The 12,221-nt window shown below is 40.9% G+C and overlaps 1 protein-coding gene and 1 pseudogene across 3 annotated transcripts in view; one reads left to right on the top strand and one right to left on the bottom strand.

Moving 5' to 3' along the window:
* The window catches only part of LOC115207356 (mitogen-activated protein kinase 14A), a 33,906-nt gene extending 31,097 nt beyond the window's left edge, over positions 1-2,809 (top strand). For all 3 annotated transcript variants that reach the window (XM_029774380.1, XM_029774379.1, XM_029774381.1), the window contains 3 exons: positions 695-773; positions 995-1,168; positions 1,264-2,809. In XM_029774380.1, coding sequence (XP_029630240.1) covers positions 695-773; positions 995-1,168; positions 1,264-1,331 — 321 coding nt within the window. In that variant the 3' untranslated portion in view covers positions 1,332-2,809. The remainder of the gene's footprint in view (positions 1-694; positions 774-994; positions 1,169-1,263) is intronic.
* A 4,171-nt stretch (positions 2,810-6,980) lies between these two features.
* Positions 6,981-11,023, bottom strand: LOC115207182 (cytidine deaminase-like; annotated as a pseudogene).
* Between the last annotated feature and the right edge of the window lie 1,198 nt (positions 11,024-12,221).

Raw genomic sequence — 12,221 nt, 5'->3', positions numbered from 1 at the left:
TAAATAGCAGTAAAGCTATTTAAGGTTGAGTTGATACTTCAGTATGCATACCTGCCCAGAAATATTATAGCCCATGCATATATTATTGGATTCCAAGCATGCCAAAAGAGAAGATGCACTTATAATTTTTCACAGTAAGTGTTTGAGGCAGCAGTTTGGCAAAATGGAGCACACAATTCCATAAAAGTAATCTCGAAGTATAAAACAGAACAAGGAAGTTGTTGACGTGATCTCCTAATAAGTTTTGAAATGTGGTATAAGAATTTTCAAAGTAGATAAACATTTCATTAAATATGATTAGGTGATTTATTTTTTTAATAGATGACCCTAAGCATGATGGGATGTTAATTGCTTAATGAACTCAGGAACCACACCTGTATGGAAGCGCCTGCTTTCAATACACTTTTTCTCCCTTTATTTACTCAAGTGATTCCTTTATTTTGGCAGTTACCCGTACATCCACTGTGCCCGTAACTGAAATGTCCTTCTCCCATTGGCGTCAATGCATGATTTACGCATTCTGATCAAATTTTGACCCTAAGTGTACAGAAAGCTATCTTCACAGCCGACCTGTGGGATCACTTGATTTCAGAAACAGTCGGAAGCGTTGAAGTCGTCTGTTCTCTATCCAGTGTGTTTTTGAGCTGTGTTGAGTGGAATATGTGTTGAGCTGCTATGTGTGTATCTTTGACAGGCCAGAAACTACATCAACTCCCTTCCCCAGATGCTCAAGAGGAACTTTGCTGATGTGTTTGTTGGCGCTAACCCACTAGGTAATAATGGGCTAGTCTGTGTAGTGTAACATACGTACACACACACACACACACACACACACACTGTTTAACACACAGCATTTCCTTTATACTCTTCATCTTTTGGTACTACCCAGTAAGAAATTAGGTTTTTGTCTGTTTAGTGGAACGTTCACACTGTCTAATCAGACACACTCTCTGTCCCTTTCTCCCCTCCCCCCCACCCCCTTCTCTCCCACTAGCGGTGGATCTGTTAGAGAAGATGCTGGTTCTGGACACTGATAAGCGGATCACAGCGTCCGAGGCCCTGGCCCACCCCTACTTCTCCCAGTACCACGACCCTGACGATGAGCCAGAGTCCGAGCCATACGACCAGAGCTTCGAGAGCAGAGAGCTGGAGATAGAGGAGTGGAAAAGTAGGTGGACATAACAAAATACTCTTATTTAACTAGGTACTGTACAAGTCTACTGACCTCTGATTCTCTTGTTTTCCCTCCTCTCTCTCTCCCAGGGTTGACGTACGAGGAGGTTTGCAGCTTTGAGCCCCTGCCATTCGATGGAGACGAGATGGAGTCCTGAGTGGACGAGGGTGAAAGTCATTGCTAATCCCGCCTCCTTCTCTTACTGAACTGTGAGGAAGAAGTTGCATGTAGACACTGATCTAGGGCCAGTTTTGTGTTTCATCCACTAATGGTTTAGGATCTGGGCTGATCCTAGATCTGTACTTATATACAACTTACATCCGGAGCACGCAACCTCGTGTGAGGACTATCAACTCACCAGACTAGTTCAAACAGGAAACCACGACATTCAAGTGCCTGCCGTCATTCATTTCTGGGGTTAGAGGTCAAGGGTCAAAGGTGACCCCCCCCTACACCCTCCTCCAGCTTGCTGTATTATATCGTCTTTGATTGGGTCCCTGGGATGAATTGGGGAAATGACTTTGTAATATATTATCTAGTGTTTGTGTGTTTTAGAATGTATTAAGTCACATTATTTGCCAAAAACTACCTAAATTCCTGGAAAAGGTGCTCAGATTTTAACGTTCAATATAGCAAAAACAATCACATGGTTTAACCAACAAACCACTGCATTTTTAGAACAGTTATTTATGGTCTGTAGTTCATAGCCTTTTGGATAGTAGACAGTAGGAAATACAACAGTGGTCATGACCTGCTCCTCTACGACAAACCTTGTCTCCACTGTCAAACTGTCCTCTGTTGTTATGCCTGCCAGGGTTTTCGATGTGTAAATAAGACTGCCCTCTTGTAAATAAATCATACTGTGCACCAATAGTAATACTGTCTAGAAGTCCCTGTTATCATAGAGCATAGACCCCTCAAGGCTTAGAACGTTGCCCCTAGCTACAAGAACCCTTTAGGAATGACTGGCAGGTTCCATACTCAGAGGGATTGTTATTAAATAGTATTCCATTAGAATGTACACTAGTTTTAACTTAATCATAGTAAAGTTTTGACATCCATCTTTTCTCTCTAAGTCAATCACCCAGAAAGAGGGAGGGGGGAGGGCTTGGTAGTTTATTCGCTTATCCTGCCTCTTAACTTATCTCTTATCTATTTTTCTATCCGTCTCTGTCTGTTTCTTTTCACTCTATCGTTGTATCATTGCCCCCTTGAGCACTGTCCTGTCCTCTGTGTAGTCTGATGAAAAGTAAGTGCAGAGGTAATGTGACTGTCACAAAATGTTATTTAATAGAATGTATTTAAAATCCTCCAACCCCATATCACAAGACTGATGCTGAAATCAGAATGGGTTTTTCCCCAAGCATCCATAGTGTCTGCTCTGTCGAGTGCTTTAAGGTTCAGAGTTGGAGCTTCCATTAGATAGCTATAGGCATAGAGATCCTATTAATAACATACAATCCTATGGTTCTAGGAATCTATAGGAAGTCTTGATAAATCACTGGATTCCCAGTCCTGGTTGTTGACAATGTGATTTCAATCATATTCAAATGTATTTTTAAATAACTATATTTCCATAGATGTATCTTGTTATTCTGTTCTATTAAATATGTGGGATGGTAGCTCCCCCTACTGTATTTAATACCTTTTTATCTTTTCATTTCTACATGAAGTGGCTATATGTTAGTCTCTGAGTGCATGCCAAAATAGCACATTATTCCTTTATATAGTGCACTATTTTGGATCAGATCTCATAGGGCCCTGTTCAAAAGTAGTGCACTAAATAGGGAATATGATGCCATATAGGATGTACTGTGGTTATTCCCATAGAGCGATCAACATATTTATCTCTTATTTATACAGTACAGCGCTCAAACCAGACACTATTCAGAATCTCTTCCAGTTAAAGCAAAAACAATGCCTGAATCTTAACACAGTAACTACTTTTTATTTAGTATTATTTTATGACTGCTCATGGTGGGAATTGTTCTGGTTCTGTAAAGCAGTAGACTACCTATCAAATCAGTGTTGGTGTCAAAGTCATTCAATTTATTTCAAATGGACTTGAACCCGTCTCTAGCTCTTCCCACGGCTGTATCTCTGTGTTCATTAGGCATAAAACTGGAGAAAACGTTTTGAAACAAATGGGCTTTCTAATTGCATGTTTCAAAATGTGTTTTTGTTTTTTTTATCGTTTGCTGCGTTCTGAACATAGACTCATGACATACAGGGCTGTGGTCTTTCTGTGTAAATCAGTGAGAGTCCACTTGAGGGCTGTATCATAGCAGAATCACTAACAGATAGGCCTACAGCTGGGGCGTATTCATTACGCCGGTCTGTTAAAAAACTAACTGAAACGGAAGCAAACGAAACGGGGAGGGACCTACCTGAATTTGTCCAATAGAAACTCTTGTTTTCGTTGCAAAACGCAACTGTTTGGATTAATGATTAGACCGCAGCTCTTGATTGTCTAGCTCATTTAAAAAGCTAAGAGTTGTTGGGACTGTCAAGTCAGTTATAGCATGCCCATTTCAAGTCTTAATGTTGGAAAGATATTTCTGATCATTTATTTCTGATCATTTCGTTGGCTGACCCGTTGATCCTGCTTTGCGATACAGCATTGTGTGTTTTCATGTTTACAGCAGCAGGATGCTGGAGGGTAATACAGAAACCCCGTACATTGTATTGACACAGTAACATAGGTCAGTTAGGTTACTGTCCTCCAGCAAGCTCTCTCTCTCTCTCTCTCTCTCTCTCTCTCTCTCTCTCTCTCTCTCTCTCTGTGTCTCTCTCTCTCTCTGTGTCTCTCTCTCTCTCTCTCTCTCTGTGTCTCTCTCTCTCTGTGTCTGTCTGTCTGTCTGTCTGTCTGTCTGTCTGTCTGTCTGTCACAGCAATTATCCTGCAGGATGAAGGTAAAATTACTATTCATAATCTGGCTGATCATGCAATGAGTATTGGTTACCTTATTTTGCTATTGTTATGGTTGTTTATTTGATTTATATGTTTTTAACAGACAGACCATGTTTACTTTGTACATTAATGATTCCCCACATTCAGAACCATGAGAGCAGGTAATGTCACCTGTTAATACCACTGTTAGAAAATAAAGGCTATTATTTTTCAGAACTGGCCTGTCATTCTTCCTTACTATATGCAGTTTCCTCATTAAATTACACAATGCAGAACGAACCACGCTACATCTGCATGTGTGGTTCCCACCGTGAAGCATGGTGGAGGAGGTGTGGTTCCCACTGTGAAGCATGGAGGAGGTGGTGTGCTGGTGACACTGTGATTTATTTAGAATTCTAGGCACACTTAACAAACATGGCTACTACAGCATTCTGCAGTGATACGCCATCCCATCTGGTTTGCGCTTAGTGGGACTATCATTTGTTTTTCAACAGGATAATGACCCAAAACACACCTCCAAGTTGTCTAAGGACTATTTGACCAAGGAGATTGATGGAGTGCTCCATCAGATGACCTGGCCTCCACAATCAACCGACCTTAACCCAATTGAGATGGTTTGGGATGAGTTGGACCGCAGAGTGAGGGAAAAGCAGCCAACAAGTGCTCAGCATATGTGGGAACTCCTTCAAGACTGTTGGAAAAGCATTCCAGGTGAAGCTGGTTGAGAGAGCCAAGAGTGTGTGCAAAGCTGTCATCAAGGCAAAGGGTGGCTACTTTGAAGAATCTAAAATATATTTAGATTTGTTTAACACTTTTTTTAGTTACTACATGATTCCATATTTTATTTCATAGTTTTGATTTCTCAACTATTTTTCGACAATGTAGAAAATAGTCCAAATATAGAAAAACCCTTGAATGAGTATGTCCAAACTTTTGACTGGTACTGTAGTTTGAAGAGAGCAGAGTTGGAGTGACTTGCACTTTCTCTTGAGCTATTGTTATAGCCCACCTTTTTTTGGAGTGGGAATATTTTCAGACGGAGAAATATGGTTGATCAATATTTAGGCCTATTTCTAGACAATGTAGTAAACTATAGCCTAATCAGAGGCCTATTTAGGAAGAACATTTCCTTGGAAAGATAACTGCACATGCTTCTCCGCCCATGTATAGGCTATAGCCTACTCTATTTAACTGAGAACACACGCGCACCTGATCTCGCAGGTATGGCTACTGACCGGAAAGCAGCTAGAATGACGACAGTGACACTTGCTACGTTTTGCGTAGGCCTATAGTCCTTTTAGGAGGGCGATTTGCAGGCAGAGAGAAATAAATGTGTAATCAATATTTATTGAAAAATGAAAGGGCTCAATGCTCTCTAACCTATGTGGGCATTGTGCCTTTTCCTTTTCAATGAGGATTGATTTTTTTTGATTGAACTTCTACTCACGTTGGTTGAGCGCTTCTTTTCATTATCAATATTTATTTACAGACTCTGTAGTAAACTACAGTCTAATCTTATTTAAGTTAATTTCCTATTCAAGTTAACTTCCACGTGATTCTCTGCCCATGTAGGCGGTCTACTCTATTTCAATGAGACCACACATACTAGGCGCACTCCAACTCTCACGCTCAACTAGGAGAGGTGGGCTACTGAATTTGAATACAAAAAAATATGTTTTTTTTTAATACAATATTTAGGCTAATGCATACAAAGCAAAAAGTAGACTGTTTCCAAATAATCTGTGGGACAACAACAAAATATTTTCATCCCAAAGTCGTCTGTCTGATGGCCTGCTCCCCCCCGCAGCATGAAAAATGCTGACCACGCATCAATGATCTGTCGGGACCCGCACATCCTGCAGGCATCCCGTGGGAATGCAGCCCTCTAGTGCAGTCAGTACACAACACTATTGTCATCATGTCTTAGCAGGATCAGACAGAGCTCAGGTGAGTTTTGCAGTAGGCCTATATTAACAATATTAGTGACTGATACAAAGTTCCATCTTTAATTGATGGGTAGACCTACAGGACAGCAGTTTAAGATTAAAGCTACAGTCTGGGATCTGGGAATAATGGTCATTTCAATTATTGAGCCGTTGATTCTGTTCTTGGATAATATAATGTATAAATGTACATCATGGTAATTCTTTATCATGCCTCATTTTAGGAGGATCAGATGGTGACAGGGGTCTCAGCAGGGTAAGGCAGCCAGGGAAGACCAGTCAGTGACATTTTTTTCAGGTACAACACTATTCTCTCTATACAGTTAACACTGGACAAGACAGATGCTTTTTTCAAGGCAGTCTGACAAACTTCCAAAGTGGATTTCCAAACTGTATCAAGGATTGATAGAGGCTTTTCCCAACGACGCAAAACATGTAAAACAACGTTGTAAGGAAGACCTGGTAGAAGATATTGATGAATAGATACACACACACACACACACACATAGTGTGTATATATATATATATATATATATATATACACTATGTATCTGCTATATATACTGCTCAAAAAAATAAAGGGAACACTTAAACAACACAATGTAACTCCAAGTCAATCACACTTCTGTGAAATCAAACTGTCCACTTAGGAAGCAACACTGATTGACAATAAATTTCACATGCTGTTGTGCAAATGGAATAGACAACAGGTGGAAATTATAGGCAATTAGCAAGACACCCCCAATAAAGGAGTGGTTCTGCAGGTGGTAACCACAGACCACTTCTCAGTTCCTATGCTTCCTGGCTGATGTTTTGGTCACTTTTGAATGCTGGCGGTGCTTTCACTCTAGTGGTAGCATGAGACGGAGTCTACAACCCACACAAGTGGCTCAGATAGTGCAGCTCATCCAGGATGGCACATCAATGCGAGCTGTGGCAAGAAGGTTTGCTGTGTCTGTCAGCGTAGTGTCCAGAGCATGGAGGCGCTACCAGGAGACAGGCCAGTACATCAGGAGACGTGGAGGAGGCCATAGGAGGAGGAAAAGGGGGGAGGGGAGGAGGAAGAGGTGGAGGAGGAAGAGGGGGAGGATTAGGAGAAGGAAGAGGAGAGACAAGCATAAGCATGTTGTAGTACATGGACACCTTGGATAACATTTCTTGCTCTACAACTACCTTGGTAACCAGGATGTAACATGGACCAATAAGCACTCAAAAGGCATAGTAACGGAAGGAGACACAGTAGTCCTACAGTAAAGATGCTGTAAATGACACTGATACCTGTTCTCTTCTTCCAGGCTTGATGCCAGGCTTGAATGATCCTTACCTCTCTCATGAACTGCCTGCAGCCGCCGCATGGTGAGATGAATTGGTCGATTAAGTCACTGCAGATATTATAGATACAAGACATTTTACAATACAGTTGATGAAAATAAATGCAATATCCTTGCACACTGCACTATGCCACTCTGACACAGTTGTTTGAGAACGCTTGACTGTTATCAAGATGTTATAGAACGTTCTGGTCACTAGGGGTCAGCATTAGAGTGGTGAAAACTTGGAAGAGATTTGGGACGTAAACCAGAACAGTTCCAAGAACACCTACTTCGTGAACTTTACCTGGCGATAGCGATGGCCTTGAAGCTCCTGTAAGCCTCTGACACTGCTTTAGAGATGGTGTTCCTCTCTGCACACACCCCCAGGTTGTAACACATTCTCCACATTGCAGCCTGAAGAGATAACATCACATTTACTGTCATGTTTTTGTATTTATTTTATTTCACCTTTATTTAACCAGGTAGGCTCGTTGAGAACAAGTTCTCATTTACAACTGCGACCTGGCCAAGATAAAGCAAAGCAGTTCGACACAAACAACAACACAGAGTTACACATGGAATAAACAAACATACAGTCAATAATAAAAGAGAAAAAGTATATATACAGTGTGTGCAATGAGGTAGGATAAGGGAGGGAGGTAAGACAATAAATAGGCCATAGTGGCGAAATAATTACGATATAGCAATTAAACACTGGAGTGATAGATGTGCAGAAGATGAGTGTGCAAGTAGAGATACTGGAGTGATAGATGTGCAGAAGATGAATGTGCAAGTAGAGATACTGGAGTGATAGATGTGCAGAAGATGAGTGTGCAAGTAGAGATACTGGAGTGATAGATGAGTGTGCAAGTATAGAGAGTTTCCCATCTCTGATTCACCAACAGTCAGGTAGGCCAGGCAGAGCTGAAGAGATGTCTCGCCTGTCCCCTCTAGGCAGAGCTGAAGAGATGTCTCGTCTGTCCCCTCTAGGCAGAGCTGAAGAGATGTCTCGCCTGTCCCCTCTAGGCAGAGCTGAAGAGATGTCTCGCCTGTCCCCTCTAGGCAGAGCTGAAGAGATGTCTCGCCTGTCCCCTCTAGGCAGAGCTGAAGAGATGTCTCGCCTGTCCCCTCTAGGCAGAGCTGAAGAGATGTCTCGCCTGTCCCCTCTAGGCAGAGCTGAAGAGATGTCTCGCCTGTCCCCTCTAGGCAGAGCTGAAGAGATGTCTCGCCTGTCCCCTCTAATGAGCTTGATTAATTGATCAATCATTTGATCTTCATTTTTGTTATTGATTTTTGAAATTGTACGGAGTATAACACTTGAAATCATCTCTGACTTTATGCAACACTTATTTCCATGTCGTCAGCATCAGTGGTGTAAAATACTTACTTTAAAGTACTACTTAAGTAGTTTTTTGGGGGGTATCTGTATTTTACTATTTATATTTTTACTTTTACTTCACTACATTCCTAAAGAGAATAATGTACTTTTTATTCCATACATTTTCCCTGACACCCAAAAGTACTCGTTATATTTCGAATGCTTAGCAGGACAGGAAAATGATCTAATTCACACACTTATCAAGAGAACATCCCTGGCCATCACTGCTGCCTCTGATCTGGTGGACTCACTAAACACAAATGCTTTGTTTGTAAATGATGTCTGAGTGTAGGAGTGTCGGAGTGTGCCCCTGGCTATCCATCAATATAAATAACAAATATGTCCGTCTGGTTTGCTTAATATAAGGAATTTGAAATGATTTATACTTTCACTTTTAATACTTAAGTATATTTTAGCAATTCCATTTACTCCTGATACTAAAGTATATTTAAAACCAAATTTGATATTAAAGTATATTTAAAACAAAATACTTTCAGACTTTTACTCAAGTTGTATTTTACTGGGTGACTCACTTTTACTTGAGTCATTTTCTATTAAGGTATCTTTACTTTTACTCAACTATGAGAATGTAGTAGTTTTTCTACCGCTGGTCAGCATGCTTCAGTTCAGCTGACGGCTAGCCGAAGTCCGCTAGGCAAACCGAACGAGTGTACTCGTATACTCCCTTAACAGACCTTCGCTTAAAAAGGGTAATAGTACTGTTTGTCATATTTGAGATGTCGTAGCCAGTATACATTCCTCAAAATAGTCAGAATTAATCTAAAATAACTCAAGAAATCTGTCATTCATTTTGAAATTTTTGCAGCGAAAGATCTTAGTTGCGCAATTTTACATCTAACTAACATGTTTGGTGCAGTATTTCTCAATGAAAAAATGTGCAACACTTACTGACAACACTTACTTTATTGAGGAATCCCTACGGGTGACCAATCACGGACGAAGGGGCTGAGATTTCGGCTCCTAGAACTTCGGCTGACCTCGAGAAAAAATGTGTGTCCGAACAGGCCAATATGCTAATTGCTTTGTTTGGCTAAAAGCATGTCTTTATGCCACGGAGATAACTTAGTTTAGATGGTCTCCCCTCCAATCATCATTAACAGGTTATTCAAAATCAGTCAGCCAAAAGAACATAATATACTCTTCAAAGTTATTGAAACTCTGAATTGCTGACTGTTAATTATACTTGTGCACAAAAAGGCTTCTTGCCCAATTTAACTGAATGACTGACTGACTAAATTCTGACTGACTAAATTCTGACTGACTAAATTCCAATGCTGACTGAGGAAATAATCTCCTGAAGTGCAGATCTTGGACAGACAGAAGTACATCATACTGTATGTACATCGCAGGTTTGCTTCACTATAATGCTTAGTCAGATGGACTCATCAAACAGTTCCTTATGATGGGTAGTCAGAAATGGCAAAAACAGATATGAACCTTGGAACGTTGCATTTGACACCCTTACACGCCCCTGCTCCACATTGAAACCAAGCTTTAAGTGTACACTATCAACTTTAACAGTTTACAGTGTAAAAAGGATGATATCGTTACTGTAAACTATCAACTTTAACACTTTACAGTGTAAAAAGGATGATATTATTACTGTACACTATCAACTTTAACACTTTACAGTGTAAAAAGGATGATATTATTACTGTACACTATCAACTTTAACACTTTACAGTGTAAAAAGGATGATATTGTTACTGTACACTATCAACTTTAACACTTTACAGTGTAAAAATGATGATATTGTCATGTGATGAAATACTCGCAAAGCCTCCGAACTGGAGAGTTATTGATTATAATTAAGAAATAGATCATAAGTAAATCTATCTTTGTGAACGCAACATAAAAGCATTTTATTCCAGAGACGGGCTCTGTACATGTTTACATTATTGTAGTAACAACACTTAGCCTGTTCAATCTCTCCCCACTGAGAATATTCCCACATCTTTCAATTCACTTACCTGGTCTAATAAAGATAACTGAAAGTATGTACTGTTTGGCAGTGGTATCTTTTTAAATTGCCCCATAAACTCAATCAATCAATTAATCAATCTATTGAGCAGATAGCTCACCTGTGAACACCTTGCCGTCATGGGCCAGGAGGGCTGCCCCCACCCTGAACCGGATGTAGGGGCAGTAGGCGAACTCCTTGGCCTCCAGGGACCCGACGAATGAGCCCCTCTACTGTTATCCCGTCCTGGTGCACGCTGGCTGGGTGGTGGAGACACGACCGCTGGTCCTTACCGTGGAGCATCTGGATCCGTAGGTCTCCCATTTCAGCTCTGTGCCTGGGTGTCTGTGTTATCCTAGTTTCTGAGTCTGTGCCTGGGTATCTGTGTTATCCTAGTTTCTGAGTCTGTGCCTGGGTATCTGTGTTATTCTAGTTTCTGAGTCTGGGTATCTGTGTTATCCTAGTTTCTGAGTCTGTGCCTGGGTATCTGTGTTATCCTAGTTTCTGAGTCTGTGCCTGGGTGTCTGTGTTATTCTAGTTTCTGAGTCTGGGTATCTGTGTTAACCTAGCTTCTGAGTCTGTGCCTGGGTATCTGTGTTATCCTAGTTTCTGAGTCTGTGCCTGGGTATCTGTGTTATCCTAGTTTCTGAGTCTGTGCCTGGGTGTCTGTGTTATCCTAGTTTCTGAGTCTGTGCCTGGGTATCTGTGTTATCCTAGTTTCTGAGTCTGTGCCTGGGTATCTGTGTTATCCTAGTTTCTGAGTCTGTGCCTGGGTGTCTGTGTTATCCTAGTTTCTGAGTCTGTGCCTGGGTGTCTGTGTTAACCTAGCTTCTGAGTCTGGTATCTGTGTTATCCTAGTTTCTGAGTCTGTGCCTGGGTGTCTGTGTTATTCTAGTTTCTGAGTCTGTGCCTGGGTGTCTGTGTTAACCTAGCTTCTGAGTCTGGTATCTGTGTTATCCTAGTTTCTGAGTCTGTGCCTGGGTATCTGCTCGTAGGTCTTTGTGTCTGTTATTGTTGAGTTTATCTTACTTTGTGGAAGTGTGAGTCTACCTTGTTCTGTAATAGATGAGGGGGCGGGAGTTGCTTTATAGCCAATCCCTGTTGCGTGTATATCCTCCCCCTCTCTGATAGGTCTGGATGAGTTGGGGGTGTTTACAGCTGACTGTAAGTGTTCTCTTTGTGGCAGTGTATAAAGTTCACAGAATGAGATTTGTGTGCTGATAAAATATCATTTGTTTTGTTGATGAGTAGCTACTGATTAGTAACGGAACAGCTTGGTAAAAATATGAATCTTTATTGTTTTACTGTCCCATAGTAGAGACATGGAAAAGCACAGAGGGAAACTCCCTTAGAAACATGCAGATGATGCATTAATGTCTGTTATCTCTCAACAGATGCAATGAATAGGATGTATAAAGTGTTTTCTAAGACATACTAAGTCACATACAGTGCCTTGGGAAAGTATTCAGACCCCTTGAATTTTTCCACATTTTGTTACGTTACAGCTTTATTCTAAAATGTA

The sequence above is a fragment of the Salmo trutta genome, chromosome 14 (genome assembly GCF_901001165.1).
Source record: "Salmo trutta chromosome 14, fSalTru1.1, whole genome shotgun sequence".
Taxonomy (NCBI): Eukaryota; Metazoa; Chordata; class Actinopteri; order Salmoniformes; family Salmonidae; genus Salmo; species Salmo trutta.
Note: the sequence above shows the minus strand (reverse complement) of the source record. Positions and strands in the feature narration are given on the sequence as shown.